At 38.7% G+C, this 17,383-nt stretch overlaps 1 protein-coding gene across 2 annotated transcripts; it reads left to right on the top strand.

The window, feature by feature from the left end:
* The first annotated feature begins 1,155 nt into the window (after positions 1 to 1,155).
* On the top strand, positions 1,156 to 15,768 carry LOC108666920 (double-stranded RNA-specific editase 1). Of its 2 annotated transcripts, none has more exons than XM_018153888.2 (9): positions 1,156 to 1,262; positions 8,632 to 8,702; positions 10,211 to 10,301; positions 12,673 to 12,842; positions 13,269 to 13,536; positions 13,688 to 13,848; positions 14,148 to 14,192; positions 14,649 to 14,823; positions 15,075 to 15,768. In XM_018153888.2, exons 1-9 carry the CDS (start codon positions 1,253 to 1,255, stop codon positions 15,161 to 15,163), a joined length of 1,080 nt encoding a protein of 359 aa, XP_018009377.1. In that variant the 5' UTR covers positions 1,156 to 1,252; the 3' UTR covers positions 15,164 to 15,768. The 2 variants fall into 2 exon arrangements, with proteins under 2 accessions (XP_018009377.1, XP_047736930.1); XM_047880974.1 differs by having other exon boundaries at positions 10,211 to 10,319.
* Positions 15,769 to 17,383: the final 1,615 nt, after the last annotated feature.

Genomic DNA, 17,383 nt, shown 5'->3' with positions numbered 1-17,383 from the left:
GCTAATGATGTTTGGTTTCACCTTGCATCTATGATTAAATTAATCCATTTGTTAATATAATTGGATGAAGTGACCGACAGCTTGCTTATGTCACATTTCCGATGTGTGAAGAGCGAGTCTGAGGTTTGCAGGTGAACAGGTTTTTCACTAGTGCATGAGAAAGAGTTACAGTGAGCTGTTATGGGGATAGCGGGCAGTAACTTTGATGAGTGTGGTAGTTAAGAGCGTGGTGGATAAGAGCATGGTATTAAAGAGCGTTGTAATTAATAGCGTGGCATTAAAGAGCAAGGGGGCTAAGAGCGTTGTTATTAAGAGCGCGGTAGTTATGAGCGTTGTTGTTAAGAGCGTTGTAGTTAAGAGCGTTGTAGTTAATTAAGAGCGTGGTAGTTAAGAGCCTGGCAGTTAAGAGCGTTTTAGTAAAGAGCATAGAAGTTAAGAGCGTGGTATTAAAGAGCGCGGTGATATGTAGCTTGTTAAGAGCACAACTTGTATTTTGCCTCTGTTGCACATCCCGGGCGCTGGGAAGGAACCGGTCTTCAGGCGCTCACTGGGGTTACACCGGATGCTTGCTGTGCTTACGATCTCCGTCACAAGGCAGCGCAGACGTAATAATAGCACAGTCCTAAAGTTTTGAAGAACTTTTGTTGAAATTTCATCAATTTCTATGCACAATTTTAGGGACAAAAGCTGTTCTTACACCGTTGCTTATCAACATGAAGGAATATATAGGGGTTTTCGGGCTCTTAGAGTCGACGTGAACTGCGAGTGAAATGCTGTCTATACCTGAAGCTGAGTTAATACGGCAATCGTCAATTTTTGTTTCATTTTTTCTAACTCAGGAACACGTTTGGGAAGCTAAACGACCATAATATTATGATTCGTGACAGAGCCAAACACGTACCTCACCTAATTACAAACATTTTTTCATTATGATTGCATTTCAGACTTCAAAAATAAGTATTCTTGTTATTGAAAGTTTAGGTTCATGTGTCAATTTGCATTTATAATCCCCATTTTTCACGTCTACCTCTATGCCAGTACATTCATATTGTTGTGAAGAACTAATTTCTGTAGTTGTGATATTTAGCGACTATTCCTTACCGTGGATTTAATAGACGCTAACGCCTCCAACTGGCAATACGATCAATCAATTTGCGCATGCTGAACCCGAAGGCTGAAACGGCGTTGTGTTGTTTATTGATCTGTTGTCGGTAGGTTGCATTGGATATCTCGTTCGCAATATTTTCCCAAAATGAACGAAGGTAAGATACATAGTCTCTTTTCAGAATTTATCTAATTCATTATGATTTATTCAGTGACTAAAGCGTTATTGGTGTACTTGACTTGAGTACTAGAAAACATGTAGAATCACTAGAATGGAGTAAATACCGACTATCGGGCACCGGCTTTCTGCCTAGCCTACGACAGTAAGTACTCAGTAACTGAGTACCTAAGGCGTAACGACAGTAGAGTTTACTAAATGAGTTGAGTAACTTGCTCATTCTTGCTGGCATTAGGAGCATTCTTTGACTTCAAGTCTTTGTGCCATTATTATAATTTTCGGCGCAGTATTGCTTTAGAATTCTCATTTTTTATAGTATTAAGCTTATTAAATTTCTGTATTCTGTAGTGACTCACTCTTACTGGACTGTGCTGTCAGCTGTGTGCTGTGAGTAGGCCTAGCCTAGCCGCCCTAGTCAGCTAGTCTAATTCTTTAATTCCTATGATCTTAGCCTAATGAAAATTATACAGTTGAAAAGAGAAAATTTTTCAAAAATTATCATATAAATATGAGTGCAATACAAGTAAAAGTTAAAAAGATCTGAATTTTTTCCTTTACTAAATTATGTTTCCAGAATGGACTAGGGAAATACACACCATATTTGATGTTCCAACATTAACTCATTAAGGACGTAGCAAGAAATGAATGGCTATAAAAATATCACCGTATGCACAACTCTAGTTCTGATTGCTTTACGTCACTCTCAAAACACCGCACTAGGACGCGCCAGCAACTATGAAACGTCACAAACTGTTGCCATATTTATTTAAAAGCCCTTAGAATGCAAACCTACGCTACCAACATAGTGGCAAAGCAGAGAGTTTTTTAGAATTTAGACTCTCCCTCAAGTTCATTTTTGAGTCCCATAAGTTATGATAAGTAGACCAGTAAAGTATCTTGGATACCACTATACCAGCATTATCATACATAAGAAATTGGTTTAAATCTTGAGACTGAGTAAATGAGGAAATTAAAAATGAACTGATTCTAAAAAAGCTCTGGTTTGCCACTATGCCTACCAAATCCATATATTCCGATGCTGTGTGTGACTAAATTTGGCATTTTGTGAGACTAATTCCGGGCATAGTGACAAACCAGAGATTTTTTAGAATCAGTTCATTTTTAATTTCCTAATTTACCTAAGATTTAACCCAATTTCTTATGTATGAATAAGCTGGTATCCAGGATACTTTACTGGTCTACTTGTAAGACTCAATAATGAACTTGAGGGAGAGTCTAAAAAATTCTCTGCTTTGCCACTATGATTCCGGGTCCGGCTGCGCTTCAAACTCTACTAATTCGTAATTCCGACCCTCTTGTGTCCGAATTCTGATCGCTGCGTGAGCTGTATTGGAACACAACACAGCTTGGAATTAGAACACTATTGAATATTGAACACTACTTCATTAGGCTTTTAATTAAAAGCTATTAAGCTTTTAATTAGGAAAATTTTAATTTTTGCACACAGCTCAGAACAGTGGAACAAGCTGTGTGTGTCTAATTCTAAGCTGTGTCGGAATTAGTTTTTATGTGTCTAAAACCATCTCTTAACTTAATCATCCATTAATTTATTTACCACATGAAATCGGCAAATACAAGTATACTTAAAGGATCACTATTTGGTAGAGCAAGCTCAGCAAGGTCTACTATCAACTTCGAGGTTCTCACTGGGTGATGTGCACTGTCTCTTTTTGGATCTTAACATTTTCCTGCCAGACGGCCCAGACCTAGTGTTTTGGCAGTAGTATGGCGCGCAATAGTACGACGTCACTATTTCAACTATCAACGAATGCGTGGAACTTAGACAAAGCTTAATATAAAGGAAAATGTTGAGAAGTGTCTGAATTTCCCACAATGTCGGAATATACCGCATTTACCCTACGCGCCAGCAATATTGAAACGTCACAAACTGTTGCCAGGATTAATGTCACTAGATTGCTTGAATCGCAGATTCACTACAAATTTAAAAGCGAAGAAAACTCCACAATAATTCAGCATTTCTCTAATGAAAACGTTTCGGAGACCAGCTCCATCGTCAGTTCCATAAATTTAGAACACAAATACAGTCAGAAAATTAATAAAGTTTGGAGTCATAAGAAAAACAACAACAGAAGTTAAAACCTAAATTTACAGGCAAAGGGCAGAATAATAAATAAATACCTATCTATTCACAATTTCTAATGGATAAGAACTGTAGGCAGCATTTAAACTAGGCTTCTCTTTAAGAATATACAATGATTCCAAAATGCGCAAATCAGAAGCATCAGAACTATAAGCTATAATCTTAAAGTCAGTGTCGGACACCAAAACATTGCACTGTTCGGCGTGAGTGCGCATAGCCAAATGAGGAGGGCATGATAGTAACTGCCCAGTCCTATAACTCCTCTCTTTATGCTCAGCGACCCTAGTGTAAAGGTTGCGTGCCGTCATTCCGACGTACACAGATGCACATTGTGCACAACTAAATTTATAAACTAGGGACGATCGCATGTGAACTGTTGCCATATTTATTTAAAAGCCTTTGTGTAAAATGTGTAAAAGCCATATTTATTTAAAATCTGTGTGCGACTAAATTTGGCATTTTGTGAGACTAATCCCTACAGCGTTTCAAACTCTTACAGCTGATGGTCTACTACAAAAGCACTACTGTAACCAGTTTAATCACAAAGAACAACACGGCCCCGAAACTACCAGCCCTGAAACAAATGTCATATACAAATACACGTGTAACTGCGGGGAGTGCGAGCCCTGCAACAATTTGTATACTGGCCTGACTACTACAACCCTATCAAGACGGCTCACAATGCATTTAGTTTCTGGAGGACCGAAAACACACGCTATGGACAACCACAACACAAAATTAACCTGGGAAGAATGGGTGCAAAATACAAAAATCCCTTGCCACGAACCAGACTTCAACAGACTACAAATAATGGAAGCAATTCTAATTCATCGGAAAAAGCCATACCTAAACAACCAAATGACTGGATCTGAATGCACTCTGAAACTCCATAACTAGAACAAGTGTACAACGGACTGTATAAAAACCTTACTCGTAGCTTTGTTCACTACTTCAATTAGTCTCCTCTCTGCAGCCAACCCGCAAGCAATTCGTCTATTAGCTGCTTGACCTTGTTGCCTGAAGTTGAAAATGCTCAGTGATGAGCGAAACACATTGCAGGATTTATCTAACCTTCCATTTGGACAAATATTAAGACACATTGACTATTACTGTACCTCTTATCTGAAAGCTTGAGAGAATAAACTCAAAAGAAGTCCTCAATGAAACTGGCATTATTTTTAACCAAACTTGTTTAAATGAAGGGCTCTACCCTAAATATACACTTAAAATCAGTAAATACAAGTATACTTGAAGGATTCCTAATATATTCACAGACTTATTTAAAAGTCTCAAACCATAATATTCTCTCTACACAAAAAGTTTATCACTATGTGGTAGAGCAAGGTCAACTATAAACTTTGACACGTGTTTTGATGTTCAAACTGGGTGACATGGACTGTCGCTCTGAGGATCTTAATATTTTCCTGCCAGATGGCCCAGACCTAGTGTTTTGCGGGAATCTGGCACGCAATAGTATGATGTCACTATTTCAACCATCTATGCATGCATGGAACTAAGACAAAGCTTAATATAAAGGAAAAAGTTGAGAAGTGTCGGAATTACCCACGATGTCAGAATATGGTGCGTTTACCCCAATTTCTGCCACTTTTTTTTTAACTATCGTATCTAGGTTTCTTATGAGCAAATTTCAAAGTTTTTAATAAAATTAGAAAGCTTTTGTTGTAGGCCATCCATTCTAACTTGAATAAAACATTTTAGTTATAGACTTTAACTGCAGGAGGGTGGGAAAAGTGGGTGTGACTGATAGATATGAATGCTACAAATTAACCAAAGAGAGATCTGGAGAAGTAAACAGAAAAAAAGTCTATTTTGATGAATAATTGATAAAGAAAGTATAAAAATGATGAATAAAAGACAAATACTTGAATAAATTAATGATGAATGAATGATTTGATGGGTAATTATGAGAAATTCTGATAAAATAATCTGAAAGTGATGGAAAAACAATATGGAAATGAGAAAATGATGTCAAAATGATGAGAAAATAATGTGAAAATAGGGTAAGTGATGGGGGACATGATGGAAAAATTATGCAAAAATGTTGGGAAAATGATGTGAAAATGTTAGGAAAATGATGGGGAAACGATGATGAAAGTGAACTGAATGTGAACTGCAGTACTATCATGCATTTCTGGAATGTTAGAAATCACTCTCGGAATAGATGCAGAGCTCTGAAATTTCCAGTGCATGCTATGAAAACTGTAATCTTGAATTTAAATTATCTTTCATTAATTTTATATATGATATCAAGGTTTATTTTCAGCACAAATGTTACCCCTTACACATCCCAGCTAAGCAAGTAACTGATAGACATTTCTCGAAAAACAAGATGGTATCATCATAGTTAAAGTTTTTTTAGTTTATTTCCAAACACAAGTCAATCAAATTAGGCTATCATTTGTGCAGGGCTTTCAAAATTAAATACCTTATGCGCGCAGATGCGTAAAGAGGCTGTCTGCCATTTTACCAGCATTGTTTACATTTAAGCCTAGTTTGTAGACACACCTACAATTGTGATCAGAATTTTCATGATCATGATAATTATCCCATTCCATACAACTACAAGATACAACTGCATAGTGCAAAGGATAGGGCAACTGGCAAATTGAGGTAGATTAGTGGAATATATCTATCTCTTGAGCTGCAACTGGATCTTTTCTGACCAATTTTAGACCCGTGAGATTCCTGCTACTGCTAGACAAATTACCTTGCATATAATTATGAATAAGGGTTCACAATTTGGCCACAAGATTATAAATATACAGAAAATTTGTCACTTTTTGGCTGCTAGATTTCAGTAATAAGTAGAAAAATATAAATCCAGCACTGGCAAACAGGAAATTTTTCCAATGAGTTTAATCACAATTTTAATATATTCACAGTTTTAGCTCAAAATTCTCATCAATATCCTTTAGAAGTAACTGATTATATTATATCATCTCATTTAAAAAACTTAAACAAAAAACTCTCATTTACCACCATGCATTAAGCATATAATTAAATAAGACAAGATTGAAATTTAAAATTTTCCTACTTGTTACTGGAATCATGTGGCCAGTGACCAGTGTTGAATTCTGGATAGGTAATATCTTATATTCTCCGTTTATATAAACAAAATGGATTGAAAAGCCTACCAAGTTACACCTTCCACCATAATGATAAGCAATACCTAGCTAATTGTTCAAAGCCCAGCATGGGATATATCTACTCGGCAAGCCTCAACTGCATTTTTCGAGCTGTGGTTTCATTGATCTGCCAGCCATGATTCCATTTCCTTGAGCTGTGAATTTCATATCTTGGCCATGAAGAGCTATCGTAAAATGGGGTAACTTTGACCATTTTTTTTTCAAAATGATGCCATTTTATTACTAGATAAGTTAAACTTAAATTGAAACATGCAAAATACAGGTCTATACTCTAGCTTTACTCACCGTAAACTGCTGGCTCCCGCCTCTCATAGTTTTGATGTAATTTCAAAAAAAGTGATGGTCTTTGTTACCCCAGCTCTTGGGGTTTCTTTGACCAGGTGGTAAAATCAATTTTATTCTTTGGTTAAATAACTCCAAATAACTCCAGGTTGTGGTGCATTGTAGTAGAACTCTTCTAGTTACATATGCAAAAGACAAATTTTAGGAAAGTGTCATAGTTTGCAAATGGGGGCACTGCCCCCAAATGAGCGAAATGTGACCATCTAATGGCAGCCGTGATGGGGTGACATTGACCGGTTTGGAAATTAAGTTAAAATTACCATATATAAGACTCTGTAGAGTCTGAAACATAAAGAAAATAACATTAATAGGTGTATCAAACATAAAATATGTTATATAGGTACCTATGGTAATTTTAACTTAATTTCCAAGCCGGTCAATGTTACCCCGTCATGGCTGCCATTAGGTGGTCAAAGTTACCCCATTGGGGGGCGGCACCCCCCATTTGCAAACTATGACACTTTTTTAAAATTTGTCTTTTGCATATGTAACTAGAAGAGTTCTACTACAATGCATCAAAACCTAGAGTTATTTTGCCAAAAAATATAAAAATTGGAGGGGGTACTCCAACAGGCTTTAAATAAAAGCTCTTTTTTGTGGGTCACATTTTTAATTTTTTAACCTATTAGAAATGCAAACTTTCTAGATCTTTCTATTGTGTTACATAGCCTCAGTATTAGGCCTTTGATGGCCATTGACAAAATTTCTCTATGTCAAATCATTTTTGAGTTTTGGGGTTTTTGTTAAAAAAACAAAAAGTGGTCTAAGTTACCCCGCTGGTCAAAGTAACCCCATTTTACGGTATTTGCAAGTCACAAACTTATTTACAAAGTCTGGTGCACTTGTTATCCCAAATCTCTAATTTAACCTTAAAAACAGTCAAACAGCAACAATAACATTTTACTTTAGTAGCAACTGAATATGTGATAATGCAGTTTGACCTCCCTGACGTGACCCCAACTATGTGATCTTCAACAAAACGTTTTGGGTTAACTTGTTATGATGATGTTCTGCAGATTATTTTGGCTGGAGCATTGAAGTACTGTGGATTGCGGAGGTTGACAATTTTATGAAATGACATGTTTGCAAAGTGTGAAGTGCAATTTTTTTCAACCAAACAAAAATGCATGACATTAGAGCCATGAGATTTCAAACCTACAGAAATTATGATATTAGAGCTGTGATATTTCAGAAAAAAGTAGGACTTTTCCTGACCTGTTCAGAGTGAGGCCTGAGGTTGTACTGTTCAGCAGTTGCTAAATTGTTCAGGGTGAGGCATGAGATTGTACTGTTCAGCAGTAGCTAATTGTTCAAAGTGAGGCATGAGATTGTACTGTTCAGCAGTAGCTAATTGTTCAGAGTGAGGCATGAGATTGTACTGTTCAGCAGTAGCTAATTGTTCAGAGTGAGGCATGAGATTGTACTGTTCAGCAGTAGCTAATTGTTCAGAGTGAGGCATGAGATTGTACTGTTCAGCAGTAGATAATTGTTCAAAGTGAGGCATGAGATTGTACTGTTCAGCAGTAGCTCCTTGTTCAGAGTGGGGCATGAGATTGCGCTGATAATTTTTATATGATGCGATTAAAATGAAAATAGCATTATATATTTTATATAGGTTGTAATTAATGTTATAGAAATTTATTTTCATTGAAAAAAAACTGTTCTATCTTGTTTGGTTTGAAATGAACAGTATTTAATACTGTCTGTTTATTTAACAGGAATGTGGCGCAGGATGGAGGCTGGCCCCTATGCTGACGACCAGCAGCAGTATTATGATCAACCAACACAGGTCTGGTGCTCAACACATTATGTCTTCTTGTCCATCTATCCTGGAGTTGTTTCTCCTTTACACTTTGAATTGAGAGAAATTTATTATTGTAAAATGGGGTTACTTTGACTCCCGGGGTAACTTTGACCATTTTCCGTTTTTTTAACAAAAACCCCCAAAACTCAAAAACTATTTGATATAGAAAAATTTTGTCAATGGCCATTAAAGGTCATATTTCAATATAAGTTTAACTTATCTGGTAAAAAAAATGGCATCATTTTGAAAAAATAAAGTGATCAAAGTTACCCCATTTTATGGTATTCACTTGTAAATTTGAACTGCAACTAATAAATTATACATCATAGATGGTGATTTTGGCATAAGAGACATCCTGCTTGGTTGTATATACATATTTTTACACACACGTACCTACATACTGGTTGTGTAAGTGTCTTATCCAGCTTAAAAATGAAAAAAAGTCATTATGAAAAGCTGAAGCATTTTATTTATTAGTTCTCATACACAATTAATTATTTCTTCAATTCTGATGTTTCTTTTCATTACATGATGAATTGCCCAAGCTGTGGTCAGAATATAAGCATAGGATTACATTCTGCCATCATTCAATTGTCCTTCAGCTGTATAAGTGGCAGGGTCTAAATTAACTGTTATAGATTGCATTATATTGAAATGAGATTTAAATTTCTGTAATTGAGTGTTCAGGCAATATTTTCCTGTACTCACCTCATGCATTTGATAAAAAGTCTAACTTGCAGCATCCTTGCTCTAATGCGGTAGTTCAGTGGCTGTTGTCTAACGAGTATTTTGCACTGCCAATTGCTGGGTATAGGCCCTTTTATTTCTTAGGCTACATGTTATACAGAAGACAAAAATGCAATGAATCTATAACAATATATTGATACTAGAGCTGGGAAAATCTCACTGTATTATTTTTAGTATTAATTAATGTCTGTGCCAATCCATAGTGGACAAGTTTTAATTATGGCCAGACAGGCCAGTTGTCTTTGTCTGTTTGACTTGAACATCCTTGCTACCGTCAATTCTATTTACGCATGTGGAAAGGCTTCACAAATCTTTACATTTAGAAATGTGTTTTTTTTTAATTCATTGTAAATCTCTTCTACTCATAGAATGCGATTCTTGAAACTGCTGAATGCCCACTAGTGCTATTCTGTTTGGGTTCCAATTGAACCTTCCAATTTAAAATAATAAATATGCTTTTTCATGTGTTCAAATCCAACAGTCAAACACACACTCTGTTATTTAAAACCTTTATGTATATTATATTATCAACATGATGTGCTAAAAATGGCAGTAATGCTAACTTTCTTTTAAATTATTTATTATTATTTGCATTATTTTCATGAATAACCTGTTCATGGGTCATTTCACAGAAGAAGGCAATGAGCAACAACCCACCAGTAGGTCATATGCCACTCAATGTGTTAAATTAACTAGTCTTTTAGATCTCCTGCCTGGCTTGATGTTCAATGAATGGGTATGTGCAGGAAGCTCCCATGGATGGTGTTGAGCCACCAGCAGCAGATGGCGACTCTGATAATCCCAAGAGGAAGCTCAAGCACTGGGAGAAAATTGGACGTGAGTTTTGTCTTGGACGTGAGTCTTGTCATGTCCTAACATCATTGTCATGTCCTAACTAACATCAATGTCATGTCCTGACTAACAGCATTATGTCCTAGCCATCTCCTCATATTCAGTAATGCCATCATTATCATGTCCTAGCCGTCTCCTCATATTCAGTAATAAATGCTGCTGCTGTGCTGCTAACTGCATCTCAACAAACTTAGTTTATTTCTCTCCAATGTAGCATGCAACAATCTTGAATTTATTGCCAATGGGAAATTGAGCTTGAAGATTAAAAGTTGGTGGTAGTATCACTGCTGGTAATTTTTGCACAGGATTTTTTTTTTTTGTTTGAGGAACATAGAGAAAGTTTATGTACAACTAAATGTTATAATAACTACAATTTAAATCCCTGCATTTAATAAACAGCTCAATTAGAATGGTTGTTGCACACTTTTATAACTTTTTTATATATCTGCAATAGTGGCAGCTATTTGAAGTATAGATATGAACAAAACAATTCAGGCTCTGCTGCCTCAGCATGTCTAGGGCTACATCTAGGTGGCAAATCCATGGGTGATTTGGGCTATATCTAAGCAGCAAATTCATGGGTGAATGCAGCATACTATGCTATTGTATATTTAGAGTATTGTAATTATATTCCTAGTTGACTGGGCATTGCAGAGAGACAGCCTCTGTTCAGAGACAGCAACTGCAGATAGTTTGCACTAGTTTCTAAATATGAGCGCAGTTGCAAGTCATATATTTACTATGTACACAACATTTTAATCACATTACAGGTTGCTGTGCAATACACCTGAATAGATTCAGTATTCTAAGTTTATTTTAGAATATCCTCTTGATTTATAATATAATTGGTATTATTTGAAATTGCTGAGCAGCTTTCTGCTGCTCTAGGCCAGAGTGGAATAGATTGTGTAATCTTGTATTTATTCTTCAGTATGTGGCAGGACTCCTGTTGTGTTATTTCTGCCTGTCGCCATAACATTCTTGTCTTGCATAACATAAAGTGTGCAAGTACATATTTTTATGCTTATTTGTCAATAACAACCATGACCTACACTTGGGTACTACTGTACACCCTCCTGACACACTTGTACAGCAACCTGACACACCTGCACACACTCCTGACACACCTGCACATTCTCCTGACACACCTGCACATTCTCCTGACACACCTGCACATTCTCCTGACACACCTGCACATTCTCCTGACACACCTGCACACACTCCTGACACACCTGCACACACTCCTGACACACCTGCACACACTCCTGACACACCTGCACACACTCCTGACACACCTGCACTCACTCCTGACACACTTTCATATCCACAATTTATCAAATCAATATCTCTAGTCCATTGATGTGTCCCCACGACAACAGGCAAATCTGCACTTTTTTCCTCATAAATGAACATTATTTTTGTATCAAACTTATCATGGTGCAAGTGTATTATGTCGGTACATATCATCTACCTGTGCAAAATACTATATGTATATAATACATGGTTATGTTCTGTGATGCAGACACTTGGGCATCCCCATGGTGCAAGGTGTGTCTCTGTGTCAGTGTTAACTCCAGCACTTTACTTGCCACGTTATGCACTCAACTTGCTCCCCAATGGCCATGTGTTCAACTCATGCACTTCATTCTCTTTCTATGTTGTCTACTTTATCTTCTATTAAGCCTCAATGCTGCTGCAGAATAATTTAAAATATATTCAAAAACAATATACTTCACTTAAATTTTTCTCACGATCATGCAATTCTTGAAGGGAAATATTGGCTCATATGTGAGAAAATTTGACCAAAGTGCTTTTTTTCAGTTCAAAAATGTAAGCAAATTTTTCCTTAAACTTGTATGTTAGAAGAGGATGAAGTCAATGTGGCATAAGTTGAGTTGTGCAACGTGGTGAGCTTCACAGAAAAGTGTCCTCAGAGTTAATATCATCTGAACAGCTTGACATTAACAAGTCTACTCGTATTGGCTCACTGGCGTCTTGCTGCCGCAGCACTCTTGCATGGCATCTCTTATAATTAATTAATATCAGAAATATGGCATCATCTCTCAGACAAAAAATTCTTGGTTTCAGCAAAAAGAATTGAGAACAAACTCCGATATTTGATATTGACAGCTACCAAAGATCAGCAATGAGGATAATTTACAACGCTACAATTCAAATTTACTTGCTCTGCTCAAATGCTGATGAGAATTATTACGACAGAATGAAATGCGAGGTCTAGTAAAGACAAGAGTGTCATGTGGGTGCCTGGTAGCTACTGGCTGCCAATCAGTAAAGGTCCAGTAGAGCCAATATCTCAGAGTAGACTAACCTTCTCTTGCACCGTGTGCTGCTCCAGCCGACGGACGACCCATCAAGCGCAAGCCCAACCCTGCTAAACGCAACGCCCTCTTCCGTAAAGCCCTCCAGCCCAAGAGCTCCATTATGTGTCTCAATGAGCTGCAGGCTGGCCTCAAGTATATCACTGAGCCTGTGGCCACCATTGGCAACTTCTGCGTGTCAGTTGAGGTTTGTCTCTATCAGGTCTTTAGCCCAACCATGTCTTATCCTCAGTTATGTATTAAGCTCTAAAATGGCGTTAGCCCAAACATGTGACTCTGAACTCTTGCTCAACATTGCTTTATAATTATGTCATTGGAATGTTGTATAGTAGTGGAAGTGTTGCAGTATTCTATGTGACTATAATCACGTTGATATGATAATGGTTTAAGAAAGACTTTTTTGCTGTTGGCACATGACACATAGCACGGAAAGAACATTCTTATGTGATTTAATTACAGTTCAGTTTAATGCTGTTGATGTTAATCTATCCATTGCTATTCATTATTGCTTATGGCATCAATGAGTGCCCATATATTTAACCTAATCAATGAGCTTATGTCTGTTTTTAATATATATGTTATCTTGTAATAAAAAAGTTACATGTATGGACAGGTTAATGGCCAGACATTCCGCGGCTATGGCTCGACCAAAGACCTCGCCAAGCAGGCGGCGGCTGAGGCTGCTCTCGTAAGCTTCGTTAAGCCACCGCCGCCAAAACCCACCGCGGGGGAGCCCACCAGCCTCGAGGAAGACACGACCCCCTGGCGCACCCTCGCCTCCTTCGCCATGTACAAACTTTTCATGGACTGGCGGGACGGGCGTATAGGGATGTGCCAGCCCGGGCTACAGAACATGCCTGGTGCCCTCAACATGTGTGCAGGTGCTTATGCCCGTCATAAAACAGCTCCATCATCGAGTCCCTAGCTCTTGACAGTAAATAATTCTTTTTGTCATATTCATTATTGAATACGTTTAATTTAACATTTAAGTTAAAGGTGCGCATTATAGCGACTGCACTTCTTTGCATGCAGGTTTCCCGGTACAGCAGCTGCAGCAGATGCAGCAGCACCTGCAACCTGCCATGCAGCAGCAGGGTGAGCAGAGCGGCAGCGTCTTCAGCAATGTCAGCGCCCACCTCACCCGCGGCCCCTCCAGTGCTGCAGCGCCTGCTGCGCTCGTCAAAATGGAGCAAGTCAGTCAAACTTTAGTCTTGAACTTTTGGTGTGAAACTTCTGTGCCTTGTTGGCGGGCGTCAGGTGTGAAGCCCTTGTGCCGGACGTCATGTGTGAAGCCCTTGTGGCGGGCGTCAGGTGTGAAGCCCTTGTGCCGGACGTCATGGAGGCCTCTTGTGCCTGAGCTAACCTCAAAGTTTTACTCGTGTAACTCATCACAAGTACACAAGGGGTCGGCTGGACGCTCAAGTGTCATGAGAATTTTAGCAGATATTTTACGCGTTGGATTTCAGTTCTCATGGCTTTTGTTCTTCTTCAGGTTCCCCAGCCCTCCGTACTGGACACCGTTGTGGCCCCCAAACCAGTGAGTTGTTGTGATCCTCTACCACGGCAGGTGGTGGTTGCACTCGGGGCTGCTGTCGGGGACAGAGTGGGTTGCAAAATGTTCTGTGCTGCTGGTAGGGGCAGTGAGGAGGAAATATTGTGCTGATAGTTGCTAAAGATCAGCTGAAAAATCCCCTCCTGCAATAATTAGGTGAAGTAATCAAAAACAAAAAATTGTTTTTAAAACTCGGTTCACATAATGAGTCATTTTGCGGCTGAGGTAGTGGAGCTGCGTGGGAAAAACTATGCTGAGTTTGTGAGGTTGTCCTGATCTACTGAGCACTGACGTAAGGGCAGGTTTTTCTCCTTCAACATGTCTTAGCCCTCATTTAGTTTCATTGCTTGTGGACACCTTGGTTCATAAAGCTAGTCATTGAGTGCTACCAGTTGGGCCAGCAGATAGCTGCGTACAATGACGCGTGTCTGTTCTGCATAGATCCGGCCTAATAAGCAGAACGCGGAGGCGCAGAGGACACAGCACCCTGTGATGGTCTTGCACCAGCTCTGCCCTGGCATCCAGTATACTAACACTGATGCCATCGACCCCAACACCGGCAAGAAGGTCTTCACTGTCACCGCCTGCATCAACGGCCATGAGTACTCTGAAACTGGTGAGTGTTACATCTGCTGTGGTTTCTGAGGTGGGCGTATATAGCAAACTGGTCCGCCAGTTATATACGGTATGGTTACGTAAGGCTAGGAGCTGGTGCGGCTCCTAGCCTTTAAATAACATTGTAGTCTTAACATGCCTCCCTGACGACTCTTGGTGACACTGTATATATATAAGCAGCCTCGCATTGTGACGACCTATGTTTACATTGTAGTCGAAACGTCCCGTCCTAACGTCTTTGTCCCTCTGCAGCGACGGCTATCAAGAAGGCCAAGTTCCTGCTGGCAAAAACCGCGTTGAAGGACGCCTTTGACGTGGACAACATTTACGCAGCCTCTTAAATTCACCCTTCTTTGGGAGGGGAACCGTAGAGGGGTTGAGGGCCTAACTAAAAACTCTTGATGGCATTACGGGGCCCTCCTACTGACTTACTTGCAGTATTTTTGAGGCCTTCGTCAAGATGGCAAACAAAGCCAACTTTTCGTTGGCTTTATTTGGACGTCATTGGTTGATCGCTTTGGAGACATTGCCAAGAGTTATTAGTTCTTCAATTATGCCCTGCAGGGATCTATCTTGGTAACGCCATCCAGCAGAAATTTAACTCGATCACTAATTTAACTCATTGAATTTCTTCTCCCATCATCCCCGTATGTTATTATCTAGTTCAGGTACTGTAGCATTAGAACAAGTTCTCTAAGTCGCTCTCTTTGGCGTTGAGGAGCAATTTGGTTTATGTGTAAGGCATGAATAACAATGTATTTCTAGTATATTTAAGATAACAGTTTACAGAAAAAATTGTGTGAATTAAAATTTGGGTAGCAGTTGAACGAATGAGAATGTTAAGGAGGAGAAGTTAAACACTCGCAGTTCGGGGCTACAGTTTTATTTTTGACTGACAATTCTCATCGAATCGAAATAAATTTGGCCCACGCTGTGTGCTTTTCTCTCCTGTGTTCTTTTGTACGATCAGAGAAGTTTGCATCATCTGATAACTGGCAAGATTGGAGACAAATTCACCTTTGTGAGCCTCAAGACTATTTCAATCGTTCGGTTGTACTGATAAATATGGCTTTAAAGGATCTGAACGAAACTGCTACTTCTTACCGAAAGCTCCAGTGATGGTGGCTTCGTAGTTCTGAAATATGTTCATAGGATGCCGCTGCGAATCGGAGACTTTAGAAATTGGTCGTACACCTTGATTTGCGACGTACTTTACATTCTGGTCTACTTATGAATATAAGAATTTGGGTCCTTATTATTAAATAATTTAGATTCTTTTTATGCAAGAAAAATTGTTTATATTGTGCACTCGTCAAAGATTTTGCACCAGAAAGTTCACTACTACTTCATCACAACAGTGGTCTGAATTTTCTCGCTGGTGATTATGGCAAGTTTCTCACTGCATGGTGATTATGGCAAGTTCTTTGTATTCTTTCACTTTGATGAATAGCATTTTTTATTTCATATAAATAATATTTTATATAGCTGATATCTGGCTGGTGTTCTTCGTTGTGGAGGACTTGGCTAAATGAAGCTAATGATTATTTTGGAGAAAATGAGGATCTCCGATAGCGTGGCAATTATTCAAGAATATCCTATAAAGTTGTAAATTATCCTTGCATATTATAAGAGTATATTAAAGAGTGTTTTGCTGGTAGTTGGGAAGTTGGATTAATTTTTCATGATTTTCATATTCATCATCGGACTCTGGTCGCGTGAACGGCAAGATTGAAGACTCGTATTTATAAATAGTTGCGGTTGAGTTAAAGCACGTCCAGTCAAGAGACCAGTTTTGATTTATGAAGCGCTAATACTAATAGCCATACGTATACGTAGGATACATTGTTACGAGATCACAACGGATTTTTTTTTATAATATCTTTTGAAGGCTTTGGGTATGCGGATAGCGCACATCCCAGCCTGAGCAGTGAGCACAACTGGGGTGTAACACTTCACTTTTAGATCTCTTTAGACTTTACTATTTAGAACTTCCGCCAGCCAGTGCATTGTGATAAGAACAATATCGTCAGGGAGGCTGTTCCACATGTCCGTGACTCGAAGCGAGAAGAAATGTGGTCGCGTGGATAAATTGCACCGCAGTTTTTTTTTAATTTATAGCTGTTGCTCCTGGTGTTGGTTCTTGTTTCAAATTCTAGTACGGTAATCATTCTGGGACCTTGTACAAAGTCACTACAAACCATGAGCATTATCAGAGCATACTTGTATACTTCAATGAGGTCACCACGCAGGCGATGATAACGGAGACTGGGAAGCATCATAATCTTCAATCTTTCTTCATAAGGCTTGCCCTTTAAGCCTGGAATTATCCTTGTTGCACGTCTTTGAACACTCTACTAAATTTCTGTCCTTTTCAAGTCTCGGTGACCACACAACGTTTCCAAACTCTAGGTTCGGGCGCACCGCAGAGGTGAACAACAGCTTCATCATTTCTATATCTAGGTTAGGTACTCGTAGGAGCGTCTGATCAGCCCAAGCAGTTTATTGGATTTATTAACTTGTGTTTCAATATGTCTAGAAAATTTTAGCTCCTTGTGGACCCA

This window comes from Hyalella azteca, unplaced genomic scaffold (genome assembly GCF_000764305.2).
Source record: "Hyalella azteca isolate HAZT.00-mixed unplaced genomic scaffold, Hazt_2.0.2 contig6708, whole genome shotgun sequence".
Classification (NCBI taxonomy): Eukaryota; Metazoa; Arthropoda; class Malacostraca; order Amphipoda; family Hyalellidae; genus Hyalella; species Hyalella azteca.
Note: the sequence above shows the minus strand (reverse complement) of the source record. Positions and strands in the feature narration are given on the sequence as shown.

What these genes read in the sequence shown, in the direction of transcription:
- LOC108666920 (XM_047880974.1), top strand. An exon ending in ATTATGATCAACCAACACAG is followed by an intron (nt 8,703 to 10,210) that starts GTCTGGTGCTCA and finishes GGGTATGTGCAG; the next exon opens with GAAGCTCCCATGGATGGTGT. An exon ending in ACTTCTGCGTGTCAGTTGAG is followed by an intron (nt 12,843 to 13,268) that starts GTTTGTCTCTAT and finishes ATGTATGGACAG; the next exon opens with GTTAATGGCCAGACATTCCG.